General features: G+C 50.1%; 12 protein-coding genes across 12 annotated transcripts; 6 read left to right on the forward strand and 6 right to left on the reverse strand.

Moving 5' to 3' along the window:
• Positions 1–31: 31 nt before the first annotated feature.
• FMAN_03917 (uncharacterized protein) lies at positions 32–2,006 on the reverse strand (the record flags this gene model as incomplete). Its single annotated transcript, XM_041824170.1, has 4 exons — positions 32–204; positions 255–563; positions 612–1,695; positions 1,746–2,006. The coding sequence occupies 4 exons, from the start codon at positions 2,004–2,006 to the stop codon at positions 32–34; spliced, it is 1,827 nt and encodes a 608-aa protein (XP_041689677.1).
• A 2,072-nt stretch (positions 2,007–4,078) lies between these two features.
• Positions 4,079–4,882, reverse strand: FMAN_03916 (uncharacterized protein; the record flags this gene model as incomplete). Its single annotated transcript, XM_041824171.1, has 2 exons — positions 4,079–4,696; positions 4,757–4,882. 2 exons carry the CDS (start codon positions 4,880–4,882, stop codon positions 4,079–4,081), a joined length of 744 nt encoding a protein of 247 aa, XP_041689678.1.
• Positions 4,883–5,618: 736 nt separating this feature from the next.
• Positions 5,619–7,251, forward strand: FMAN_03915 (uncharacterized protein; the record flags this gene model as incomplete). Its single annotated transcript, XM_041824172.1, has 3 exons — positions 5,619–5,796; positions 5,847–6,547; positions 6,610–7,251. The coding sequence occupies 3 exons, from the start codon at positions 5,619–5,621 to the stop codon at positions 7,249–7,251; spliced, it is 1,521 nt and encodes a 506-aa protein (XP_041689679.1).
• A 490-nt stretch (positions 7,252–7,741) lies between these two features.
• On the forward strand, positions 7,742–9,268 carry FMAN_03914 (uncharacterized protein; the record flags this gene model as incomplete). The annotated part of the gene is made up of 4 exons (XM_041824173.1): positions 7,742–8,404; positions 8,464–8,850; positions 8,911–9,093; positions 9,152–9,268. The coding sequence occupies 4 exons, from the start codon at positions 7,742–7,744 to the stop codon at positions 9,266–9,268; spliced, it is 1,350 nt and encodes a 449-aa protein (XP_041689680.1).
• A 753-nt stretch (positions 9,269–10,021) lies between these two features.
• On the forward strand, positions 10,022–13,375 carry FMAN_03913 (uncharacterized protein; the record flags this gene model as incomplete). The annotated part of the gene is made up of 3 exons (XM_041824174.1): positions 10,022–10,285; positions 10,346–12,746; positions 12,855–13,375. 3 exons carry the CDS (start codon positions 10,022–10,024, stop codon positions 13,373–13,375), a joined length of 3,186 nt encoding a protein of 1,061 aa, XP_041689681.1.
• Positions 13,376–14,049: 674 nt separating this feature from the next.
• Positions 14,050–15,201, forward strand: FMAN_03912 (uncharacterized protein; the record flags this gene model as incomplete). The annotated part of the gene is made up of 3 exons (XM_041824175.1): positions 14,050–14,328; positions 14,387–14,555; positions 14,612–15,201. The coding sequence occupies 3 exons, from the start codon at positions 14,050–14,052 to the stop codon at positions 15,199–15,201; spliced, it is 1,038 nt and encodes a 345-aa protein (XP_041689682.1).
• Positions 15,202–15,527: 326 nt separating this feature from the next.
• On the reverse strand, positions 15,528–16,689 carry FMAN_03911 (uncharacterized protein; the record flags this gene model as incomplete). Its single annotated transcript, XM_041824176.1, has 3 exons — positions 15,528–16,283; positions 16,351–16,604; positions 16,650–16,689. 3 exons carry the CDS (start codon positions 16,687–16,689, stop codon positions 15,528–15,530), a joined length of 1,050 nt encoding a protein of 349 aa, XP_041689683.1.
• Positions 16,690–16,876: 187 nt separating this feature from the next.
• FMAN_03910 (uncharacterized protein) lies at positions 16,877–19,629 on the forward strand (the record flags this gene model as incomplete). Its single annotated transcript, XM_041824177.1, has 9 exons — positions 16,877–17,187; positions 17,242–17,291; positions 17,350–17,583; positions 17,653–18,194; positions 18,250–18,374; positions 18,427–18,575; positions 18,631–18,842; positions 18,900–19,077; positions 19,133–19,629. The coding sequence occupies 9 exons, from the start codon at positions 16,877–16,879 to the stop codon at positions 19,627–19,629; spliced, it is 2,298 nt and encodes a 765-aa protein (XP_041689684.1).
• Positions 19,630–19,669: 40 nt separating this feature from the next.
• On the reverse strand, positions 19,670–20,779 carry FMAN_03909 (uncharacterized protein; the record flags this gene model as incomplete). The annotated part of the gene is made up of 3 exons (XM_041824179.1): positions 19,670–20,028; positions 20,072–20,181; positions 20,232–20,779. The coding sequence occupies 3 exons, from the start codon at positions 20,777–20,779 to the stop codon at positions 19,670–19,672; spliced, it is 1,017 nt and encodes a 338-aa protein (XP_041689685.1).
• A 330-nt stretch (positions 20,780–21,109) lies between these two features.
• Positions 21,110–22,717, reverse strand: FMAN_03908 (uncharacterized protein; the record flags this gene model as incomplete). The annotated part of the gene is made up of 1 exon (XM_041824180.1): positions 21,110–22,717. The coding sequence occupies one exon, from the start codon at positions 22,715–22,717 to the stop codon at positions 21,110–21,112; it is 1,608 nt and encodes a 535-aa protein (XP_041689686.1).
• A 642-nt stretch (positions 22,718–23,359) lies between these two features.
• Positions 23,360–24,362, forward strand: FMAN_03907 (uncharacterized protein; the record flags this gene model as incomplete). Its single annotated transcript, XM_041824181.1, has 2 exons — positions 23,360–23,722; positions 23,772–24,362. 2 exons carry the CDS (start codon positions 23,360–23,362, stop codon positions 24,360–24,362), a joined length of 954 nt encoding a protein of 317 aa, XP_041689687.1.
• Positions 24,363–24,450: 88 nt separating this feature from the next.
• Positions 24,451–25,799, reverse strand: FMAN_03906 (uncharacterized protein; the record flags this gene model as incomplete). The annotated part of the gene is made up of 2 exons (XM_041824182.1): positions 24,451–25,462; positions 25,510–25,799. 2 exons carry the CDS (start codon positions 25,797–25,799, stop codon positions 24,451–24,453), a joined length of 1,302 nt encoding a protein of 433 aa, XP_041689688.1.
• Positions 25,800–26,481: the final 682 nt, after the last annotated feature.

Raw genomic sequence — 26,481 nt, forward strand, 5'->3', positions numbered from 1 at the left:
ATTACTAAGTTTGCAAACACCCCCATTCCTTTTAGTAATGCTTGCTGTTGCGACGACTCGCCGACGGTGTACCTCTGGGAGTTCCACGAGGCGTAACACGACTCTCGCCGAAGAAACGGTTCGAGTTACTGTACTGGCGTCCATAGCTTGGGCGAGCAGCAACGGGGGGACGCTCAACGTCGGACGTTCCAGTTGCAGTGGAGCCTTTATAGTTCATTAGTATTAAATCTCAGCGCAAGGCTTGAATGACTTACTCCTTCGTCGAGCATCGTAGGCAACACTTCCGCGACGTCCCTGCTCAGTGTTCTCCTGGCGCTCACCAGCGAGACGCTGAGCGAAGGGTGATCGTGCTCGAAGAGCCGGGCCCTTCCAGTAGATAACGTAGACGGCGACCACGAGAACAAAAGAGATACAGAAGAGAATGGTCGAAGCGTATTCGAGATTCTTGCCGGATGAAGCGCCGATGTTACTGAAGAATGGCGTAGCGGGGACGGTAAGAACACCAGCGAGGAAATCTCGAGCCCAACCATTACCTCCAGTGGCCGAAGCAGAATAAGGGCCGTCTAGATGTTGTTAGTTGAGATTCCTCAATTGAAGACAAGCAAACTTACAAGCACAGATCATGTAGTCAATAGTAGCCATGTAAATAGCGTAGTTGGCGATACCAACAATGGCAGCAAAGATCAAAGAACCAATCCAATGAATGGGTGGTCCTTGAATCGTCCAAGCAAAGCCAATCAAGCCAATAGGCAAGCAAGGTGCAGTGTAAAGCAAAAACCACAGGCGCGACTCGTACTGTGCACGCTCGTCATTGGGCTTCTCCCTTCGCTCCTTGATGTTCTTCTTGATAGCAGGAATAAATGCCAACCAAGCTATAACGTATCCAACACCGATAGCAAGGAATGTCAGACCAATCTGAACAGCATCAAAGTCCCACTGCTTATAAACCAGAGCGAAAGACTGGATAAACATGAAGATGAGAGCGTCGGAGAAACCGGAGAGGAGAGAAAGGACAAGGACGATAGGCTCTGTGAGGAACATCTTGAAGGGACGGGTCCATGTGATGAAGATCTCCTTGGCAGAGAAACGCTCACGGAAGGGTACGAGTTCATCAGGGCCCCAGAAGTTGGCGTTTGTCTCCTTTCTGCGCTTCTTGGCGATGCGGTTCATGAGAATTGTGCTTCGTGTCTCGGGAACCGTAAGGAAATGAACAATTTGGATGAATCCACCGAGAATGAGCTGGATCCAGATTGACCAGCGCCAATGAAGGTACTGTTCACAGAAACCACCAACAATGGGTCCGAGGACCGAACCACCGACCGAAGAAAAGACAACATAAGCAACAGCGTATTGCTGGTGGTCAGACTCCCACATATCAGCGATCATACCGAGCGTGACAGAGCCACCAGCGGATGAAAGGCCACCGAGCGCACGACCGACCATGATGGTAGCGAAATTGGGAGCCAGCGCGACGGGGAGTTGCCAGATGTTTACGAGGAACAGAGAAGCCTGCATGATTGGCCATCGACCGAATTCCTCTGACCAGGGAGCCCAGAGCTCACAGCCAAAGGCGTAGAGGACGAGGAAGATCATGGCGCCGCAGCGGGCGGCTTGGGCGCTGACGTTGAATTCTTCGGAGATGCCTGGGATAGCGTTCGAGTAGAGGGAGGTGTTGAAGTTCATGGATACTTGGACCTATGAGTCATTAGCCAGGAGCCGAAACACCAAGGCTTGAGCAAACTTACCCAGAAGATGACGGTGAGGATGTACCACTTCTTCCACTTGGGGAACGAATAGCCCAGCTCATCGTAGCAATCATCCTCGGTGATTTCATACTTGTCGTAGGTACCCAGCTTCTCCAGCCCAGCACCGTTAGCATTGTGTGTTCTCTCATCGCCGCTATGGTCTGTAGAACCATCCAAGTTCTGCTGGAGCCGCGAGTTAGCGACGTGCAGGTCATCCTGATTGATGACCTGCGGCGGATCGTCTGAGAAGTGAGTCGGCATATTGATCAACTACCAGAGTTTTGGTACGTCTGAAGTTTAAGCTTGTTGGTAAAATGGGGGTGACGGTGGATAGATAGGTATTTAAAAAGCTGGGGGATCACCAGTTTGACAAGAACAAAACTTGGGAGAATCCACTCTTGACATCACCGATGCGTCCCCCCAGATGGTGGTGTAGTCTACGTGGGGAAGACAGAGGAGTTTGGGATTGTGTGCCGTTGTAGCCGACGCAAAGAAAGAGATCAGCAGTCAAGGGTGAGATTTGCATGCAGTTACGGGGTCTTTACATGGCCGAGAGCAGACAAGCTTAGTGATGTGGTTATTCCATCACGCAGCTAATTTGCTGATCAGAGACTCATCCAACAGCAATAAGTCTCTCTGTTTGAACTCGGCCGAGTCAGGTTCAGCAATGACGTCGTGACGAACAAAAGGATTTCAACCAACAACCAAACTAGTCTAATAGGCTCAAGCGTTCATCACTCTTCCAATCGGTTTAACCGTTAGAGTCCACAACCAGGCAGCACAATTCTTGATAAACTTTTGTCCCCACAATGACATGACTTCATCGAAGGAGGCTCGTAATTTTTCAGTTTAGGTCCTGCTTATTTCCCGCGTTTATTGCGTCACAGTGCACCATCTCCAATTAATCCCTGTAATTTTTACAGCCCGGAGGGTTTAACTCGCCAGGCTCTTGATGGCCAAGATTAGCCAAGTAGACATCCCGAAGAAGCCGTCCTGGGCGATCGATCGTTTTTGTGTCTGGGCAGCTGAATTCTCGGCTTTTCTTCTTGGCGGGTTCGGAATTAACAGACTGGATCAATGTCATCAGTGAGTTGAGTTGCTTTGGCACGCGACAGACCCAATTTGGGGCTCCGCTGGGGGAACGACTCGTGATTCTCCACCAGCAAGTTTTTCTTTTCGCTTCAGAGCCAAGGGCACGGTGCATGACGGACCGCAGAGCCTCCATCACGATATTAATTCCGGGTGTTTATGGCGCGATTTTTTGTAAACGATGGTTTCTTATTACCGGTCTGTTTTCTAGAACGAGTATTAAATGTTGCAATGGTTATGGAGACTGGATTAACTCTTGGCGACGAAACGTTTCATCTACACTGGTCGTTGCATCTCATACATGATTGATTACCGGTCGCGTCAATTGAGCCTAGGGCATTTATCTTCTACACTTTCGCCAGTTGGTTTTGATTAGACTTATCGATGTGAAGCTGTTTCTGCGTCTCGATGTAGATAAACTTCCGTTGATGTTTTAGGCACTCAACTTCGTCTTCATCCGATCACCATCTTTCCCCAGTTCCCATCGGCCCAATTCTCGGCCTTCCACTCCATGCGGATCTCTCTCCAGCGGAGTACCTGTGGATTCAATGACACGGGGTAAAAACTTTTATTTCGCTGCCTATTTTAGTGGACCCTGTTTACCTAAAATGTCGTGAAAAATCTTCTGATTCAATGTCACGAGATTCAGGTTTGGTGTTGAGGCTTTTTTTGCTTGGCGACAACTGCCGAAGCGGATTACCGTTTTTGGAAGACTTGGCAGGTCGATAGGGTGCCAAGGAGGACTTTCACAACTGCTTGGATCGATTTGTTTCAATCTTCAGCTCTAGGGTGAGCAGCTCAGCCTGGTCAATTGCTAATAAAAAAATGCGGTTGTTTTCAGTGTACACTTCAGATTAGACGCGCAGTACAGACAGGATAATAACTTCTCTCTTTTTAATTTATGCAGTCAAGAGATCTATATCTGGAATAATCCAAAGCCAGTTGAATTACACAGCACTGTCTCATTAATTCAAGTTAACTCAGAGGTCTCCACACGAAGGTCATTATTACGACACTAACTGGTTATCCAACCGAGGTAGTCCGCTGTAACTAACGTTATCATACTTTCGACATGTCAGCGTCAGAGAGATTCTATAAACGCTGGGAACTTACGCGTGTGGTGCAATTCGAAAATAGAGCGTTCCAAAGCCACGATAGAATCGTGTCCAGCCTTCTTCTACGGCAACCTTTCTAAAGCAGTCGACCATAGAGTTATAGACTAGCCTACCATCAGGACCGGGCTTCTATATCTGCAGCCGCGTCTTGACGAAATCGAAAGGGATACCAACAACGGCAGAGAGAAAGCCAGCAATAGCGCTAGCAGCCAAGGTCTGCGTAGATGCCGGCCATTGGGTCTGCGTCTTTAGCCGGGCCTTGGCTTCGGAGAAGAACGTGAGCTGGCCTAGGTTCAGCGACATAGCTCGGGCAATAGTTGGTGTCGCTCCAGCCCAAAGAGCCTGAACGCCTTCCTCCTTAGTGATGGATCTCAAGGCGTCGACAACTGACTTACAATTACTCCGCTGAGCAGCTGGTAAGAGACCATCGGACTGCATTCGGACTAGGGCGAGGTCTGTTGGGTTTGTTAGAAAAGCCCCAAGGCCACCTGCTAGCAGTCCGGCACCATAGCGCTCTGAAAATGTGATGGCTGTTTTTTGTTCTTGGTGATTTTGCGGCAGGTGCTTTATGAACATGTCGAAGAGCCCTAGCCTGGATGTTGTGTAGATACCCTGACGGACGAGACCAGCGGAAAGGCCGGCGTGAAAGTCGAGGATTCTGCCCTGGGCGAGAATTGTCCTCGCCACTTTCAGTGGCGTGGATTTCGATACACCCGCTTGGCTACTGTCGATGAGTTGCAAACGCACCTTGTCTTGTACTGAGTGTATATGTCATTTTAGGAGAGTTGATTTTGGTTCAATACCTACCTTGACCATGTCAATGGGCTGGATAACAGTGGTTGCAATCATACCAGAAATGCCCCCATTGATGAAGGGCAAGATTCCTCTCATGAGTGGTGTATAGATCATGCCACCAGGAACATGAGGGTTCATCTTCCGCTGTGAGTTCTTGGTGACAGTATCCGCTTCGTATTGCACGTCGCTAGCACTCAAAGAAGAATCCACTCTTTAACAGAACAACCGATCAAATCCTATAGTACGCTGCGAGATTGAGGGACAGGATGTGATAAACAATTACTCTTAATACTATCTTACTCTGAGAGTATCAGACACTTTCACCACTTGTATTGGTACATTGCTCATACCCCACTGTGCAATAGATAGGTTCGGCTCGTCACAAGCCGGCAGCCGAGATTTGTGATTGAACTACTAGTAGGACTAAGCTCGGAAACAGTTTCCGGTATTGATCCGGATTTGCGCCAGGTGTTCATGCCTTGACCCTACTCGGAGTCATTCACGTTACTACTAGTCCCGCTTCGGGGATTAACAAAAGACAGTGCGGTGGCCTCGACCCCGGGGTCGCGAGGAGTGGAATGGCTTGCTCACCCACTCAATGGACATTATCGTGGGGTAGAGCTGAAGACTGAACTTTACCCCGCAAACTCCCCGGACTGAGATAGTCCCCGCATTATGCGATCCGGCTTGAGAAGTTGGGGACCCCGGAGCAGTCTCCTTGAAAGGTCACTGATAACATGACGCCTCAGATTGGCCGAGACTTTACTAGGCTCTCGGAGACTGGTATAAAATGCCACCAAGCTCTTGTTCTCACTTGTTCCTACTTGTTCCTATCACCAACCTCCTACACATTCCAACCAACCAATAACGCAATATGGATACAAAGGAGGACACGCAGAACAAGGACTTCGCCACTGCTTCAACTGAGATCGAGCACAGAGACGACACCCATGTCACCTTCGAGGCTATCGATGAAGCCGAGGAGAGGCAAGTCGTGCGCAAGCTCGATCTCCATGTGCTCCCCCTGATGACCTTGGTTTATTTCTGCATGTGTGAGTCTCCTCATCTTCAGAATTGGGCAATAAGAGGCTGACTAGCGCAGACTTGGACAAGCAATCGATTACATACGCTGCAATCTTCGGATTGCGCTCGGATCTGAACCTGACCGGCGAAGAGTACAGCTGGTGTGTCTCGGTGTTCTACCTTGGCCAGCTACTGTCCAACTGGCCTGCCGCATACCTTCTCGGCCGACTACCTCTAAAGACCTTCATTGGCTGCACCATTGTTGTGTGGGGGGTGGCATGCGTCTGTGTAGGTCTCCCCCATAACTTTGGAGGGATGATGGCTGCACGATTCTTCCTCGGTCTAACCGAAGGTGCCGTTTCTCCGGCCTTTGTCATGTTGACCTCGGTCTGGTACAAGCGTCGAGAGCACCCTGTCCGAGTTGCCACCTGGGTATCCATGAATGGCTTCGCTCAGATCACCAACGCTCTCATCATGTATGGGCTTGGTCGTGCCAAACTTGCCATCGAGTCCTGGCGGGTACTCTTCTTTCTCATTGGCGGGCTGACTGTGACCTCTGGGCTTCTGTTCTACTTCCTTCTCCCCGGGGACACCATGACAGCGTGGTTTCTGACGCCTCGCCAACGAGAGATCGCGACTAGGAGGCTCGCTATAGATCGCAGCACTCGCGACCGCACGGACTTCAACCGATCCCAGTTCAACGAAGCTTACAAATCGCCCATCACTTGGCTCTATGTGTCAATGGCGCTCGGTATCACTCTCACGACAGCCATAATCAAGGCGAGTAGACTTCCCATCTCGCAGGTAACTTGATTTACAGGGCTTACTAATACTGACGGCAGTTTTCCTCAATCGTCATCAACGGCTTCGGTTACGATAAATACACTACGATGCTCGTGGGGCTCCCTGGCGGTGGCCTCAACATTCTGACCACTTGGTTCGGGGCTTTTATCCCGCGTCTTGTCAAGAGCAAGTATAGCCGAACGTGCACCGCCCTCTTCCTGTGCTGCATACCCCTTCTGGGTGCTATACTGCTCGCGACGCTGCCTGCCTCCAAGTCTTGGGGCATCGTTGTGTCGACATGGATGGCCAATGCTGTAACCTGCTTGCTTAGCAGCTGCTCGGCACTCATGGCTAGCAACGTAAAAGGAAACACCAAGAAGTCGTCAACGACGACCATCTTCTTCGTGGCATATTGCGTCGGCTGCATCATTTCACCTCAGGCTTGGACCGAGGATGATGCGCCCCGGTATCTCAAGGGATGCATCCTTAGCATTGCTTCTTTGGTTTACCTGATGATTACATTGGTCGTCTATGCATTTCTGCTCGACAAGGAGAACAGACTGCGAGACAAAAAGGCAGCAGAGGGTCACGTTGACTATATGGTGGAATCACAAGGGCATGCTGAGGGTATCCAGAGCGGCGTGGCCATTGATTCGGACTTGACCGATCGCCAGGACAAGGCCTTCCGATACATTCTGTAATTCGGAACCGTGTAAAATGTCTGGACAGTCCTGATTGATTGATATCCTCTCAATCTTGATAAGCTCAAGCATAGATAGTAAAGTCCGGTCGCTATCAAAAGCTTAAACAAGAACGGTGAACAAAGCCGACGGAGGCTGTCACAGGCTTATGCACGTGTAAATAATGGCGTGAACACTCTTGAAATTTATAACGTGCGTACATGATTTGAAGTTCGCACAGAGGACTCCAAGATTTGGAGTAAGGGGGTGCAGTCCAGACCCGAAGCCGAAGCCGAACTCAAGGCCTCTCGGAGGAAACATCCCGAAACTAAATTCCATAGCCCCTCGTCTAGGTCTTGTCCCAAAGCTCGGCCGTTGCGTTCCACATGGGCCTGGCCGAAAGTGCATGTGTAAAAGGGCAAATACTTGTTCCGTAGTTTGACCCCAGGTATGTCGGTTGTTAAAGGCATACCGGGTTACACTCCAGCCAACTACCGTATACACAGAAAAGATGCTTGAGAGAACTATATGCCAATGGCCGTCGTTGCCAATTCGACGGCTACAATATGTGGCTCGGCACTCTCGGCTTACCCTCGCACTGGCAAGACATACGGCATATGTTCATCAAAATACCCAAACCCTGTACACGCCATCTAGCCGGTACTTCAGTGATAGTGCAGCTCAATATGGGGGCTTTACCGTCAAGGTCCCTCCAATGGCCGAGTCTATCAGCGAGGGCACACTTACAACCATCCACAAGAAGGTCGGGGATCGAATCGAAGCAGATGAAGAGATTGCCAGCATCGAGACGGATAAAATCGACGTGGCAGTCAACGCTGCTCAAGAGGGAGTTGTTGCTGAGCTCCTAGCTCATCAAGGCGATGTTGTCACGATTGGACAGCCTATCGCCCGGATAGAACCCGATTCTGGTGACGGCAACAACAGACCTGGCGTCACCGAAGAACGATCGTCTAACGAAACAGCAAGGGATGCCCTGGACTTATTCCAGAATGAACCAGAAGAAAGCAAGAGTGTCGAAGCCAACGACCAGGCATTCGAAAGCTCAGCACTATCTGAGTCTCCTGCAGGACTTTCACCGGCAAGCTCACCACAGCCTGTTGACGAATATGCTGTTGACTCAAGACACGAGTCTTCCCTGCGAGCTGAGCACGTGGTACGTGTTGAATATCCAGAAACCATGTGTCCCCCATCGGAAATGCTTACTTTTCGCAGGAGAAAATGTCACGTATGCGCAAAACCATTGCAACACGTCTCAAGCAGTCTCAAAATACATGTGCCTCGATGACGACGGTTCAAGAGATCGATATGACGGCTCTAATGCAATGGCGTACAAAGTATAAGGAATACGTAGCAAAGCAGTATGGCATAAGATTGGGCTATATGGGTGCCTTTGCAAAGGCCACAGCTCTAGCTGCGAAGCAAGTCCCAGAAATCAATGCCAGTATTGACACTAATCGTGAGCTCATTACCTATCGGGACTACGTTGATATTAGTATCGCTGTTTCCTCTCCCAAGGGGCTAGTAACACCAGTGGTAAAAGGCTGTGATTTACTGAGCATAGTAGAGTTGGAAAAGGAGATTGCCATCGTGGCACAGAAGGTAAGACTTTCACGCCTCCGGCACATTTGGTTCTACTGACGTCCATGCTCCTGATTCTAGGCTAGGGAAGCCAAATTGACCATGGATGATCTTAATGGTGGTAACTTTTCCATCAGTAACCCTGGCATCTTCAACTCCTTGTTTGGGACGCCGGTGATTAATTATCCACAAGCTGCGGTCTTCAACATGAACACCATCAAAGATCGTGTGATTGCAGTGGACGGCAAGCCCGAGATTCGACCGGTAGGCGCTCTGTTGAAGCATTCTTGGCAAACCGGTGAGCTAATGATGAGTGCTACAGATGATGTATGTCACTGTAACATATGATCACAGACTGATTGACGGTCGAGAAGCCATCTACTTCCTTAACATCGTCAAGAACTATATCGAAGACCCTGCTCGGATGCTCCTTGAGTAGCATGAAAAAGGACGAAAGATTAATGAGACCCATGGTTCTTATTCCATTACCTAGGACTGTACAACTGTTACGGACGTCGGCTGTCGAAAAGAATGATTGACGAAAGAGGTGGCAGTTCTCAATCTTTTATGTTATCCTGTGTTTCGCATCAGACGACACCTCTAATTATGTAAACTGTAGATAGCAGTCTAAGATATATCTATTTCCTCAAGAAACTCAACCAGACATTCCTACAACCTTGATACTTTTCGATTTATCGGACAACATTTTCGATGTACTTAATATGTCAAATATGAATAGCTATGCCATTTACGTTAAAGGTCGTGAATTTCGCCAGCAACTTTGTCTACCGCATCACGTTGAAAGGCCTAAAGTACTACAGTACTTCTCCTCCGCATCCGCACGCTAAAATTCGGGGATTGGGGCTTCGGCTTGAGTTCCCGTAGATCACGGATATGCTTGTAGCGAAACAACCCTTCGGCCCGGGGGTACCCCGACGGCGAGGAAGTGTGAATGGGAAATTATTGGGTCATGCCCGAAGGCTTGTCTAGCATTGTCGGGAATTCAGGTGGGCATGTTATCATGTCTTTGTACTCCGTACCTGGGTTCACCATGACCACTCACCAAGGTCACTCACTTTCTGTTTTGACTGGGTTGCAATCCTGGGGGTTCCATCTTATCTGATTCTACTTTGCGCCCGAGAAATTTGAGAGCATTGCCAAGCTTTGAGAAACACGCATTCTGCCAACGACGATGCTCCATGCTCAGAAAACTATCTTAGCGCGAGAAACCTTCAAGTTCCGGTATCATGGTGTAACTTCTGTTGGTTTCCGCCGCTCCATAGTCAGACCCGCGTTGTGTTTTTGCATGCAGCCAGAAAATCTACCATGGACTCAAAGGACATTCGCATCGGCCGCAGAGGGATTGACTAGGGACGAGAGCCGTATTGCTCACCACCAGTTCCAAGATATTGCCTCCATGACTAGAACATCTAATTTAGATAAAGATTCATCGCCGGTAAGTAAAGGGAAAGTTTATACAAGATTTATGCAAGCTGCTAAAACTTAGCTTATCCAGACCACCTCCGACTCATTCCTACAGGGAGGGGCGGCCAACTACATCGACGAGATGTTTAGGTCATGGAAACAGGATCCAGAGTCTGTTCATGTCTCTTGGAGGACATACTTCCGCAACATGGAAGACCGGTCAAGGCCCGCATCTGAGGCGTTCCAGCCACCACCAGGACTTCTATCCTCTCGTCAACCGTTGGCCGCACCCGGGCTTGACTCCAGCCAGACAGCCGAGGTGTTGCTGCATCTCAAAGTCCAGCATTTGGTGCGTGCTTATCAGTCCCGGGGACACTACCATGCCAAAACAGATCCCTTGGGTGAACGGGCCAGTGCCTTTCACGTGGGTGGTCTCGCACGCGCCGTCGAGCTTGAGCCATCTTACTATGGATTTACTGAGAAGGACATGGACCGCCATTTCAACCTCGGCCCCGGCATACTTCCTCGCTTCGCAACGGAGACCAAAAAGTCAATGAAGCTACGCGACATTATATCGGCCTGTGAACAGAGGTACTGCGGCAGCTATGGAGTTGAGTTTCTGCACATCCCAGACCGTGCCAAGTGTGACTGGTTAAGGGACCGTCTTGAGATACCCAACCCGACAAAGTTCTCGTTAGAGGAGAAACGTCGAATTCTTAATGGCCTCATCTGGGGGACGTCTTTTGAACGATTTCTAGCTGCAAAGTTTCCCAACGAGAAGCGTTTCGGCTTGGATGGCTCTGAAGGACTCGTCCCTGGTGTCTTGTCAATGATTGACCACAGCGTTGACGTCCATGGTGTGCGAGATATCACGATTGGCAGCTGTCATCGCGGGCGCCTGACCATGCTTGGTACTGTGTATGGAAAGGCACCAGAAGCGATATTTGCTGAATTCGCTGGGCGGGTTCGCTCGGACATGCTGCGAAACATGGCTGGTGATGTCAAGTACCATCTTGGCCACCAGGGCCAGCGGATCTCCCCAGATGGGCATACTGTGGATATTTCTGTTCTTGCGAACCCCTCGCATCTCGAGGCTGTTGATCCCGTTGCCACAGGCCAGGCATTTGCAAAACAGCGATTGAACAACGACCTGGAGAAGAAGAGGAACATGTGTGTCACTCTTCACGGCGATGCTGCTATTGCAGGACAGGGCGTTGTGTACGAGACTCTCGGCCTATCCCGCCTACCGGCCTATGATGTAGGTGGCACAATTCGGCTTGTTGTTAACAATCAAGTTGGATTCACTACGGATGTTCATTGTTCCAGATCAACTCCTTATGCATCAGACATTGCCAAGGTTGTTGATGCGCCCATATTCCATGTCAATGCTGATGACGTAGAGTCGGTTGTCTTCCTCTGCAAACTAGCGGCTGACTGGCGGGCAACGTTTCATACCGACTGCGTTGTAGATATTATCTGCTACCGGAAGTTTGGCCACAACGAATTCGACCAGCCCAGCTTTACACAGCCTCTGATGTACCAGAAGGTTGCTGCACAGACACCGTCATTAGAGAAATATGCCCAGAAGCTAGTGTACGAAGGCTCGTTCACGATAGAAGAGATCGATGCTGAGCGCGAGATTGTGTGGAACCGTCTGAATGATATATACGACACCAGCAAGGAGTTCGTCTCGTCTCGGGAAGTTTTCACAGCCCCATGGCAGAGTCTAAAGTCTCCGGAGAGTCTGAAGAACCATATCCTACCGCCCGCCACCACGGCCATTGACCAAACGATCGTTGAGCAGGTGGCTACCAAGGCTCTAAGCGTTCCAAGTGGTTTCCAACTACATAGCAACTTGGAACGAATCCTTGCGGGTCGCAAGAAGGCCCTGGACAACGGAACAGTCGACTGGTCTACCGCAGAGGCAATAGCCTTCGGAAGCCTATGTCTGGAGAACTATCCAGTACGTCTTACAGGGCAGGACGTCCAACGGGGAACATTCTCACAGCGCCATGCTGTGCTACACGACCAGGAGACTGGCGAGTCTTGGACACCCTTGAACAATCTTTCCCCGAAACAGGCACGATTCGAGGTCGAGAACTCACCATTGAGTGAGTTTGGTGCCCTGGGCTTTGAGTACGGCGTGACATTGGCCGATCCTCACTCACTCGTTATGTGGGAGGCTCAGTTCGGGGATTTCGCAAATAACACACAGGTCATCATTGACAATTTCATTGCCAGTGGCGAGACAAAATGGCTTGACCGGTCTGGCCTAGTCCTCTCTTTGCCTCACGGCTATGATGGACAAGGCGCCGAGCACTCCTCTGCCCGCATCGAGCGCTTCTTGATGCTCTGCTCGGAGGAGGGTAGGTTATATCCATCTGAACCTGAGCGTGCTCATCAAGATGCCAATATGGGATTGGTCTACATGACTACGCCCGCGAATTACTTTCACGTTTTACGTCGGCAGATGGCAAGAGAGTACAGAAAGCGTATGTGTTTTCCGTGAATGATCCTTGCCAGCTTATTGAATTGCCCCAAGATCTCTTAGTGTTTCTGTAAACCAAGCATTACTATTTACTTACTAACTATTGTCATAGCACTGGTCATCTTTTTCTCAAAGTCGCTTCTTCGCCACCCCTTAACACGCTCTGATATTGCTGACTTCACTGGCTCATCAACATTCCAACCAGTCATCGCTGATCCTGAGCACGGCCACTCGATTGAGGACCCAGAATCCATCCAGCGCGTTGTTCTCTGCTCGGGACAAGTATATGCAGCGATCCAGAAGCATAGAGAAGCGGCAGGCATCAAGGACGTGGCCATCACGAGAATAGAGGAGCTTCATCCCTTCCCCTGGGCCGAGGTAAAATCCATTCTTGATCAGTACAAGAATGCCAAGACGATTGTTTGGGCACAAGAGGAGCAATACAACGGTGGAGCGTGGCATTATATGCGCGATCGATTAAACGCAGTCCTTGACGAGACAGACCACCTTGCTGGACGTCGCGTGCTCTTTGCGGGTCGTGGAACAAGCGCCAGCCCGGCTACAGGTCTCAAGCATCTTCACTATGCTGAGGAGAAAGCACTCCTTGATGATGTGTTCAATGTTCTGAAGTAGATAACAAAACACCTTGAGATTCAAATGCTGAGTTCGGCACTCTAAAAATACAACACAACCTTTACCGCTTCTTCCACAGACAACTCATCGAACGGATTGAGCGAGTGCTTGACACCGTTCTTTTCAACGCCTTGGAGATCCTTTCGGACACGTACTTTCACCTAACATTCTTAGCTACTTTCAAGTTCGCAAATGAATATCATGTCACAGAGTCTATCTCTTACAGAATAATCAATAACCCGTTTGAGGGGAACCAAGATTCGAAGTGGTCGACTCATCACGCGTTTGTGTATATTATGCTGGGGTTTCTTGTCAACCGCTCTGCTACTAATTATTATTCCTTATGCTAGGGCAAAATTCCAAGTAAGAGTGCTATAATGGTACCCGAGCCGAGCAGCTATAGATTTCGGAGCGTGAACCAATCAGCCAAAACTGTTTGCCCCCACCAAGACCGAGCTGATTCGGGCCGTAGATCCGAGGCCGGTTCCGAGCCATTCCACTGTGACTCGGCAAAAAGATCCACGCGAACAAGTTGACAATTGTGATTAATCGATTAGCATCAAGCAAGTATTTTTGACGTAGTACAATTCGAGCTCGTAGTGACAAATATTGCCTGGGCTGCCACCTCACAGGTAAATCAAGCAGCTCAGGCATTTGGTATCTAGAAAATCAACATGAACGCTCCAGCACGGACCGTCAGGGCATGCTTGTCTAAAGTGCACTACCCTATACGGTGCGGCAGCCGCCGGAATGCTTCAACGTTGGCAATCCTAGAAGTTCGCAACGGGCAACTGTCTTCTGACTCTACACGCACAATAACCGCTGCCGCCTACCTTAAGGGCCCCGTCACTGCGCTCCTGATAGGAGGATTTTCGACGGGAGCCGCACAGGAGGCAGCCTCAGTCAAAGGTTGGAACAGGGTCATTGCTGACAGCCAAAAACAACACCATGCTGTGAATAACTGATGCACCATCTCGCTTTGATCATTCACTGACCACAGACTCGAATCAGCGCCTCCCCGAAGACGTCGCAGCGATAGTTGCCAGTCATGCCGAGCAGGGAAAATACACCCACGTCGTGGCAGCGAACTCGGTATTCAGTAGAGACGCGTTGATACGCGCTGCTTCACTCAACGGCCACCAGCCTATCACGGACGTGACATTGGTCAAATCTGAAGATGGTGAGTCTCAAGGGTGTCTCCATCCATTGCGATCTATACTCATTGGTTAATATGAGCACTCTTTGTGAGGCCAATCTATGCCGGCAACGCAGTCATGACAATCAAGTCCAGCGATGATGTTAAATATCTCACAGTACGCGCATCAGCCTTTCCGGCTGCAGAAATCGCAGACAGCCCCGCCCCTATCGAGACCTGCATTGAAAACTCCAGCTCAAAGACCCCATGCAGTGCGGAGTTGGTACAGGAGGACTTGGTCAAGAGCGATCGACCTGAGCTGGGAACTGCTGAGAGAGTTGTCTCGGGTGGAAGGGGACTTAAGTCAAAGGAGGCCTTCGATCAAGTGCTTCTCCCTCTCGCAGACTCTCTGAGGGCCGCAGTTGGCGCATCCCGTGCGGCGGTTGACAGTGGATTTGCTGACAACAGCTTACAGGTTGGCCAGACTGGAAACGTAGTCGCTCCAGAGCTATATATGGCAATCGGTATATCAGGGGCGATCCAGCCCCTTGCTGGAATGAAGGGCAGTAAGGTGATTGCAGCAATCAACAAAGACCCGGACGCGCCTATCTTCCAAGTCGCCGACGTAGGGCTAGTGGCAGACTTGTTTGAAGCGGTCCCTGAGCTGACCAAAAGCTGTAGTTCAGCCTAGCTACTAGAATATGAATTAGACGGTCGACGTTTCCTCTGATTGACTTCCAAATGACCGCTCTGTATCTATAAACCACCGCCAAATCAGGAAATAACAGCTTCACAAGTTTGGGGCATGCCGCTCTTGGTCAGCCAAGAAGTTGAAAATATGTGAATGCTCACTTCTCATAGGCAGCTTCTTCTAGCGTAACATACACTGCTGATCGTAGGTAAACAAGGCCGGGACTTGCAAGTCACCGATACACTACCAAGTCAAAGTATTTGCTTCCGCATACCAGGAATATAGAGTTCCACAAGATGTCATACAGCAGTTTAAAACTGCCAGCATCACAGTGATGTATTTATCCTCTTCTCCAAGGAACCGACCTTGCATCTTGCGATATGAGTGTCGACATCTATGCCGCATGCCCTAGCTCTTTCCAGCAATGCCGTGGCCGTCTTGACGACGGGCGCATCAATCATGCAACCATTGAGTTTCCAAGCGCCTCTGCCCTGTTTCTGCGACTCCATATCCCCCACAAAAACCTCTGCCGCCCATTGTACTTCCTCAGTAGATGGGCCGAAGGCACGCTGTATGACCTCGACCTGAGAAGGATGGATGGCTTGCTTGCCTGTAAAGCCAAGGCTTCGGCCCTCTCTGATTTCCTCTTCCAAAGCGGTGCCATGTGCCAGATCTACAGACACCATATCGATGATGGAAGGAAGATTATAGGCTCGACACGCGTTAACGACTGCGGACCGCGCAAAGAGAACTTCCCGCCGATCTGGAAGCTTCGAAAGCCCTAGGTTGGCCATGAAATCTTCGGCAGCAAAACCGAGCCCTACCAATCCCAGTCGTTGGCCCGCTTGGCATATGCTTAATATATTGGCAAGGCCCAGGGCAGATTCAATCAAGCCTATAACATGTATGGGCCGTGGCCGAGGTGCATATTCCGTCTGCTGGGAAGACTCGGTCATCGGAGGCCTAAAGAGTTCCCTTTGAGGGGCAACATGACGGATCACATCGGCAACGAAATGCAAATCTGCTGTAGACTGAACCTTGGGCACGACAATTGTATCGAGGTTATCCATGTTCTTGAGGATCTTTTGTTTAACTGTTAGCATAGCACAGTGTATCAAGCAAAAGGCAGATCGAGCCCCAAACTCATACCGCTTGAATATCTTGTAGTGCAAGACCAGTTTCCACTGCATTAATGCGCACAGCTACCTCTTTCGGTCCTCGGACAGACCTCTGCATAGCGTCTGCGACAATATGATCTGCGACCAGTCCCCTAGCCAGCTCTTTGGACTCGGCAGTGACAGAATCTTCCAGGTCATAAATGACCGAGTCAACGGAGAGATTGCTCGACTTGGTCAGCATTTTCTGCGACGACCCAGGGACTAGATCCAGGTGAGCCTTGTCAGCTGCGTAGCATCAATACAATGGAAGAGACGCTATCCCGCACGCACCATACAGTAATGCCCGACGAAGATGAGTAGAAAGCGACATTGCTGAGATCCACGAATAAGACGAATTGTCTGATATTCGCATTTCCAGTCCTGCACAACAAAAGACCAAGATGTATAGTATATCATATTCAGGTCACTTTTACCAAATCGGGCAAAGCCTATTTCGGCAACGACATCCGATGATGCCGGAATTAGAGTAGCTCCTGGATCCGGTCCAAGCGAACAAAATGTCGAATGAGCAAGCTTCGTTGACCTCGATACCTCCGCTCTCTGTTGCCGATATCTCGGAAGTGATCGATCGCCAAGGTATGGATGAGACGCCGATCCAGGACGGTCCCGGGCCGGACCAGAGACCGCCGCCGACCAAACCGAGACGCGGTGACGGCGTCGGCATCGGCCCACGCACCTCGACAGCTTGCCTCATGTGCCGTGACAAGAAAGTCAAGTGCTCCGGCACGCGGCCTTGCGTATACTGCGTGAAACGTGGCCTAGACTGTGTTTTCACTCGGCCGTCTCGGCGGAGACTCTATTCAGTCACGTACGCTGCATGCATTGCATAGTCCGAAAGATGGCGCTCTGCTGACTGCACCAGCCACATACGAAACCTGGAAGAGAGAGTGGCACAATACGAGAATCGTGACGGTACTTGGCATCGCATCACATCGCATTTCCCTGCTTTAGGGTGCTGACTTAATCAAAGATACAAGCCAAGCAGGCTCCGGGCAGCCTGCCTCTGCACACAGCTTGCCATCTCCTGCAGCTCAGAGACCGCCTTCATTGTCCGAAATCCATGTGCAAGGTAACGCTTCATGCAATGACCAACATACGCAACAGCAACGGCAGCAGCCGTCACTATCTCCTCGATCTCCACATCATGAGGTTGTCGAACCCGCAGCGACGACATTGAGCCCAAGACCAACCCGGGAACCGAGAGGTAAGCCAAGCAGCATCGCTTTCCTGCTTCCATCAGACCATGCTAACTAATCGACCTCTCGTTACCCAGCTCTTGCGCCTGGAACCTCTCTCTCCTCGAGCGACACGTTTAGCTCTGAGCTAAGAACCCTCTTAATTGAACGATCGAGGCCAAATCCAGGCCCAGTCTCTGCTCGGCCTGCTGATGCTACCCCACGATCCATCTGCCAGAGCCGGCTAGGCATAGACAAGATTAAGTACTGGCCTACAGAAGACGACGCACATAGCATGCTGAACATTGTTGTCCTAAACGTGGGTATATCACAGCAGCTCTTCGACGTTAGAGCCTTCTCAGATAATTTATTCTCCCTCTTCAATGATGGCGCCGCTGATACTGGAGTGACCGAGCTATGGTATGCTGAGTGTCTCCTCGTCTTTGCAATAGGGAGACTTCTTCAAGCCAAGTGGGACGACATGTCTAAGCCACCGGGCGATGAGTTTTTCAAAGAGGCGCTTAAGCGCATGCCCGATCTGAGCAGCCTACGAAAGCAAGGAGTCTTGGGCATAGAACTGATGGGACTATCGGCCCTCTACCTGCAAATCGCAGACCGAAAAGACGACGCTTATCTCTATGTCAGTAATCTAGCAGAACCTTCAACTCTACCAACAGAAATTAACACCATTTCAGGCGAGCACAGCCCTCCGTCTATCGTTGGGTCTTTCTCTCCACAAGTCTGGATCTTACAGAAGTCAAAGACGTTCGGAAGCAGTGCATCGAAACCGGCTCTGGTGGTCTATCTACATGCAGGAACGGTATGTCATCCTTGAGTATAGTGTGTATCGCCATGGCCTGACGCCGTAGCAGAAGACTTGCAGCTGCTGTAGGCTTCCCCATGTCCATTTCAGACGCGGAAATCACTGCGCCCCAGCCCGCAGACCAGATCGGATACCAATCTGCTGCTGCCATCGCGGTCAACGCAAAGCTGGCTCAGATCACAGGCCGCATCACCACCAGTTAGTCAACATGTGCACCTACGTGTGAAGATGCGCCGCACTGACCTTTTTCCAGCCATCTACTCTCAGAGTAATCAAGAAGAGGCCACGTTTATCAAAGAAGTACAAGACATCCTACAGTCGCTCCGTAAGATTGAAAATGAGATGCCAGCGGAAATTTCAGGCGGATCAAACCCTGCCGACCTCATACTGAACGAGGCACCGTTGTCCAGCTCACAACTGTCATCGGCAAGGACAGCCGCATCCCTCCATTTGACGGTTAATCAGGTAAAGGCCCTGCCGTGTTGATCTAGCCTCGTGTGGAGTTTAATTGACTGGCGGTAGAACATCATATACGCAGTGCGGCCGATCCTCTTGTATATGGCTCGTAGCAGCTTCAGCGGAGGAAACGACTTGTACACATCCATGAGCCCTGCTCTTCGCCGCCTTGCAGATACATGCGTCGAAGCAGCCCGCAAGAGCTTGGTCATTCTTCATGGTCTATGCAAACAAGACATCATTGGTGAGCATATCTATCTTTGCTTGTCCGACTGTCCGCTGACAACCTTGACATGCAGCCAAGCATGCTTTCCTTGATCTCGACTGTCTTTTTTCCACCGGCTTTATCTTCGTTCTCGCGGTCATCATCAACTCTGACAAAGCTCAGGCCTATCAAGGTATCGAGAGTGTTCGGAGCATCCTGACGCACCTCTCCAACCTGGGCAATCGAGCTGCTACGAAGCGTTTGGCCGAGATCGATCAGATGTGCACCAGCCTAACTCTTGAGACAGAGACGCCAGATGTCGAAGCTGCACAGCCACAAATGCTTATGCAGCCATTTTCCTTTCAAGCATCGGGAGCTGCGCCCATTGCGTCGAGTGAGCCACAAGACCAGGACCTGACGAGTGTGAATGCTCTTGGAGAACAAGATGCCGTCATGGCCGGTGCGCAAGACCTTGGCGACATTGTGCTGGAGGGTGAAGACGACCTATACTGGATATATCACAATCCATCATTGTCACTCACGGGCGTAGAACAATTAGATTGGGAGACTTTGGAAAATCACATGGTGTAAGTTACCCACATGGATCAGTCGTCCGCTCAGCCACCAGCTATCATTCTGAAATCTTCGCTTTCATACACAATGTGCCCTCCCTTTCCACTAGAACCTCGACAGTTCCCTTGGACTGCCCCTCAGGACTAGTCTTTACCGTATAGCGCTCGCCCGAGTATAGAGGCGACAGTGCTCTGTATGTAATCTCGCTTGGTCCTGTGCCGTCAAGAACGGCGTGGACGTCGCGCCAATAGTCTAGCAAATTGATAAGATTGAGCGGACCATGCACTACAAGGCCTCGATGCCTCTCAACTCCCTGACTCCAGGCCGCATCATAATGTATTCTATGCGCGTTGAACGTCAGCGCCGAGAAGCGGAAGAGAGATATGGGCGACCACGTCATCTGGCGCTCTGGATAACCTGGCCAATATTAGCAAGAGCCTCGCCGTAGCGGCTAGCATACCTTTCGGCGAGTGCCGCGTAGTTTGAACATTTGTTTGTACTGTTACCAAGCTGGTAGGCACTGTAGTGTTTTCAAGAGGCTCCGGGAGCTCTGTGCGGAAGACCCAAGACCTATTTTCTTTCTTAACATGAGTCGCCATTGGTAAACAAGGAGGGTTCACCTTTGGTCGGTAAGAGAGAGTCCCTGTGAGCCCCAAAACTCCTTCTCAATGGTGACGACTATCATTTCGGTTCCATCCCGACTTTTCTTTGGCTCGGCAGCAAGCAAACGGGTGCGCTCCTCAACTTCCTCGCCAACGCGCAAGGGACTGTCTTTGGCCCATTGCATGCGTCCTCCCGCCCACATCCGTCGTGTGAAGGGCGCCGGAGCATTGAAACTGCGATCCGTTCCGTCTACTCCCAACTCAAATTCTGTTCCGTTGGGAGTGAAATAGACCAAATGGTAGCCAGCGGGTAGAACCGTGCCATTAGCTGGTGCTGTTTCGGCAATGTCATGACCAGGGTGAAGATATCGTCGGTTGAGAGTTAAGCTGAGCTTTTGGAGCTGGTTGCCGTCTAGGACTTGTCGACGCGTCGTGACGCGATCTTTGAGTCGGCTCAAGAGCTGTTGGGCAACGTCCGAGCCCAGAGTGCTTGCAAATCGCCTTTGAGAGGTGCGGCATCCCAGGCGGAGTGGATTTCCAAAAAGTGAGGTGTTAAATAGTTTCATGACTGGAAAGGTGCGATCATACACTTGTCATGGCGAGGAATCGTCCAAATCTTATGTGGAGGATTAGTGTCCAGGGACCTAGCAGCTTCGGCTCCCGAATCCCGAAGTCGGCTGTTAGTGCTGGGCGAGAAAGCCTCATTTACCGAGATCAATATTACAAGACTCAAGCTTGTTCTGAAAGACCAAATACACAAATGCAAGGGCACCTTTACGTGTCACAAAGATATTAGCAAGGTCTTCGGTCGGATATAACAACAGGCTGCTTATTCATCCTTGCTCAAGATGCGACAAAGCACATAATGTATTATTCAGAGCCTAAGCTTGCTAACCCTAATAGCTACGAGGAAGCGCCAGAACCTTCTCGCTGATGTAATTAAGAATCATTTCGCGGCTAACAGGGGCGATGCGTGGGACAAGGCACTCTCTGAACCACCGTTCCACGTCGTACTCAGCCGCATATCCCATACCACCATGCGTCAGGACAGCCCGTTCGCAAGCTGTGAAGGCTGCCTCAGCTGCCATATACTTGGCACTGTTACATGCCACGCCCACAGAAGCAGGGCTGATCTTGGCATCGGGGGAGGAGCCCTCTTTGCTGCTGTCGTCGTAGAGTCTGGCGGCATGGTAGGTCATAAGCTTGGCGGCCTCAAGCTTCATATATGCATCTGCGAGTGGGTGTGCTATAGCTTGATTTTGGCCGATGGGACGCTGAAAGACAGTTCGGTCCCTAGCATACTCGGCCGCCTTATTTAAAGCTGCGTACCCAAGACCAAGAGCCTCGCCAGCCAAAAGACAACGCTCGGCATTCATGCCATGCAGGATAATCTTGAAGCCCTGTCCTTCATCTCCGATGAGGCTGTCAGCAGGAATGCTATAATTGTCAAAGAAGACCTCATTTGCATCGACAGCCTTTCCTCCCATTTTCCTAATCTTGCGCAGGTCTAGGCCTTGCTGGTCTCTGTTGAGATCGATACAGAAAAGAGATAATCCCTGGCTCGGCTTCTTCGGGTCCAATGGAGCAGTTCGCGCCAACAGAATCATCTTAGATGCGACTTGGGCGCAGGTGATCCAGATCTTTTGGCCGCTGACGCGGTACGAGCCATCTGGTTGTTTGGTAGCGGTGGTGGTCAGCCGTAACGTGTCGAGACCACTATTAGGCTCTGTGACACCGAAACAAACCCGCCATTTGCCTTGGATGATGTTGGGTATTGTGCTTTGCAGCTGCTTCTCTGTGCCGAATTTTGCTAGAGGCTGCGTGGCATAGACATTCGCATGAATCGCCTGGGCGCCTGCCATGCCAGCGCCGCTCTCGGTAATGGTCTGCATCATCATGACCGCCTCGGAGATGCCTAGGCCGGAACCGCCAAGGGACTCGGGGAGGGCTATACCCAGCCAACCATCCTTAGCAAGGGCAGCATGGAAGTCTTGAGGATCCTGTTCGGTCTGATCTCTTTCCTGCCAGTAGGTATTGGGAAAATTGGAACACAGCTGACTGACAGCTTCTCGGACAGTCAATTGCGTATCTGAGAAGCCGCTCGTGTCCATAAGGCGTCTCGAGCAGGTGGCAGAAAATGAGCGCCTGGTGTATCCATGGGGCGGGCCTCGCCACAAGGAGGGGCTGCAACTACCCTTGACACGTTGTAATGCCCTTGCGGTTGATTGTGACATTTCTGATGGCTTCGAGGGGGATTTGGCTTTGGCGACTGGGCCAGATACGACGCTGAATGGCTCGCAGTAGCATGTGCTTTTAATGCCGTAGTTAGCTGATGGACTCGGCTCCTGGGCCCGAGGGTAGCGGTGTCTAACCGAATGTGGTAATACCCGAGACTTGCCTATCCGCCTTCGGATATCCCTCATATTCAGAAGCAAGGCATGCTGAAATATCCGAACATGGTAGAAGGAGTGCTGAATGTTGAGATTCTCGCGTATCATGAACATAAGGGCCTTGCAACCAGTATCAATCCATATCCAGCAACCAGAGTTTGACTTCTACATAAAGCCATATTTCTTGATTCGTATTCAAGGTTTCAAGCTAAACCGCACAGCTAATATATGTATTCTTGTTGGGTCTTTTCTCGGAACAGAAGTTTACGGAACCGGAGAGCTGTCTCATGCCCGAGAAACCCAAGAGCAAATGGACAGCAGGACTCTACTTCATGAGGCAGCCTTGCGGGGTAGGTTGGGGGTGATCGACGCAAGAATACCTGATATCGGTGGGAAGACTGTAGCAGATATGGCTCTAGACCGCAACTCTTACGATATCTATAACTTCATAATCACTCACATGAAAGGAAGATAAGGTGGTGTTGATATGGGGCAAATTTTTCTTTCAACGAAGCACAGAGGGTTAAGTGTGAAAAGGGTTAGCTAAGGTGGTGTGATGTCATTCTCCAGCCACTGACACGAGATCTGGCGTGAGAATGTTCACGAAATAACGTGGGGAATCAGATGAAAGACCGTGAATTTAAGTTGACTGACTAAACAGATGACATCGTATGATTCACGAATTCATCAGAAGCGTATTGTTCGATAATTTCCACTCTGTCCAATCCTCACCTTTGCTGTTCCAAACGAACCAAAATGCACGTCATAATCGCACCGGCAAGTAACAAAACGAGCACAGCTGCTATTCGCTCGCTGTTATCCCAAAACCCGGAGGTCCAGGTCAGAGGCTTGTACCGCGATCTGAAGAAAGTCCCCGACGAGTTCAACTCTACCAACAATTTTACGGCGGTTCAAGGTGACGTTGGAGATGTGGATACCCTAGACTTCTCTGGTTCTGATGCAGTTTTGATGGTCCTTCCGCCTGCCTACGACGGGCGTGACATCGTTGAGCATGCTCAAAGAATCTCAGGGAATGTCAAAACAGCGATTGAGAAGGCTGGTTGTGTGAGAAGACTGGTTTTGCTCTCGAGCGTCGGTGCTGAATTCTCAGAAGGCGTGGTAAGCTCACCGCTAACGCTGGTTAACCTCCACTGACTCAACTTCAAAGGGTGAGCTCAAGACAAATCACATCTCGGAACAAGTTCTAAAAAACACGAATATCCCCGAGATCATCATCATGAGATGCTCATACTTTATGGAAAATTGGACCATGTCCGTTGAAACGCTCAAAGGCCCAAACCCCTTCTTCTTTTCGACCATCACGCCACTCGACTTCAAGATCGCCATGGTCGCCATCAGAGACATAGGCGAAGCAATGGCCACGCAGCTCACTCGCGATTGGACACCGCCAACCAAGCCATACATCATGGAACTCCACGGACCAGAGCCGTATTCTCCCCTGGACGCACAGAAGGCATTTTCGCAGGCGCTGGGTAAGGACGTTGAAATCAAGGCAGTTGAGAAAGAAGACCTCGCCGAATTCTACGGCAACATATTTGCGCCGCAGATTGTGAATGAGTGGGTTGAAATGAGTACATGCTTTTTGCCAGGTGGTATTGCAGAGAAGGATCTTACGAAGCCAAGTGATGTTGATGTTATTTATGGGAAGACAATTTTAGCTGAGGCTTTGCGAGAAGCGACAGCTGAACTGAGCTACAAAGCTTTGAAGGGAAATCAAGATTGCACAGTGGAAGACTAAATAGAGGCATTACGTATTAAACTCAATGAAAAGCATGCTATGCTATGTGGTTCTATGCAAACAACCCTCCACCAGCCCAGCCCCAGCTTTACTCCTTCAAAATAACCGGCTTATTATGCCACTTCAACTCCCCCTCCTTGTAATTCGGCTCCGGCAAAAAGTTCAACGTGAAAGCCTTCTGAACAGTCGGCGAGCACATAAGCTTCGCCAAGATAGTATCACCATTGATATACGGCAGAACATACTGATCCAAAAACTTCCACAGAAAGTTGTCCCACATGACCGCGCGCGTCGACGTACCCGCTAGTTCAACATCATTAGTAACATGGTTGAACCGTGTCTTCTTGTACTCCTCAAACGTCTTGGTAAGCTCCTTGATATCCGGGTTTGGGTTATCGCGAAGAAGGTCGCGGAGCAAGTTGATCAGCACGACGGTGGATTGCCATCCTGTGTTTAGGCCGAAGCCGATGTTAGGTGTCATTTTGTGAACGGAGTCGCCGACGAGGACGACACGGTCTCTGAACCATTTCTTTGCGACGCCTTCTTCGAATGGAGCTGTGTGAGTCCAGTTTTTCGCAGCCCAGACTTCCTTAAAGGTAACGCCTGGAGCGAGATAAACATCGCCATATTTCTTTGCAAGTTCATCGGCTTCTTCGGCAGAGATGTAATAACGATCGTTTGTTGGCTTATCGAGCTTGAGGTAGATGGTGAAGAAGTATTTCTCGTGCGACGGCATGATGAGCTGCGAGCTGAAACCCTCGGAGTGACATTCGTAATCGACTCCTGGTTCGAGATCTTTGGATACAGTGGTGCCGTGGCCGTAGAAGCCGTAGAAGGTTGTTGTGAAGTCACCACTTGTAGCATCAGGCGCGATGTCGTCGACAAAGGTTCGGGTTGTGCTGTTGATGCCGTCTGCTCCAATAATGAGGTCTCCACTATAGGAATGGCCATCTGCGCACTTTACTTCGACACCGTCGGGGCCTGAGGCGATTGAGGTGACTTGTTTGTCGACGAGGAGCTGGTTCGTTATGTCGGAGAGATCACCCATGAGAAGATTGACCAAATCGCCACGTTGGAAGAGCATCCACTCATGTCCGTGGCTGCAAACGTCAGCGCTCATCAAATACCCAAGAGGAAGTAGACTTACTAGTGACCAATGTTCTCAATCATGCTACTCCAACTCATAACACTTCCATCACGCCTAAGATTGCATTTCTTCTTCATCGGCAAATGCAGCGCATGTGCTTCATCAAGCAACCCAAGCTGATCCAGAACCCTTGCACTCTGCGGCCAAAGACACACCGAAGCTCCCCAATTCAAATCCGCTTCCTTTCTCCTCTCCAAAATTGTAAAGTCAATGCCCGCTCGTTGCAGCGCAAGAGCCGCTAGAAGACCAGTTGGTCCAGCGCCGATAATGAGCACCTTGAAACCAGACATTTTTGAAATACAGAAATGAAACAAAACGAAACAATTGGAGTGGAATGAGGTTAGTTTTGTATGAACTGACTAAATACCCCTCTCGTAGAACCAACGGCCAGGAAGAGCTATACGGCTTCCCCGGCTACGACTTTCCATTCAATGCGACACTGGGACTATTCCAAATATTTTGATAGGCTATGGCTAGGTCTAAAACTATGTTGGTAGGGTTTATATCCACGAGGATCCAGAACCGTTGGAGTGATCGGCGCTCGCTTGCAATTTAGATAAACATGGGTCTGGTGGTTTTTATTCGATGGGGCTGAGTCCTGAGGAAAGGGGCTAAGGGGATACGATTCTGAAGAGGTCTAACTACCGAATGTCACCTTGTAAATTGTGATATTCAGGAACACTTTGATAGGAATGGTGAAGTGATATGATGTGCCTAGATAGAGTTCTCCCACTTCCCGATTACGGATTTCTGGACCTAAACGCTGCCTTTCTTAGTTTTCCAGCAACCTTATCGTCATCCACTCCTTTTCAAACGAGTAAAATTCCATTTTTTATGCCGTAGCATTGGGGATATCAGACTACACCATTCACTGCGGGAAGATAGCCCCGACTGCAACAGTTCCGGCTGACGAGCTCTGGCCATCGTGCATAGGGGCATTTCACAAGATTACTCGTGAACAGAACCTTCAGC

This window comes from Fusarium mangiferae, assembly GCF_900044065.1.
Source record: "Fusarium mangiferae strain MRC7560 genome assembly, contig: FMAN_scaffold017, whole genome shotgun sequence".
NCBI classification, from domain to species: Eukaryota; Fungi; Ascomycota; class Sordariomycetes; order Hypocreales; family Nectriaceae; genus Fusarium; species Fusarium mangiferae.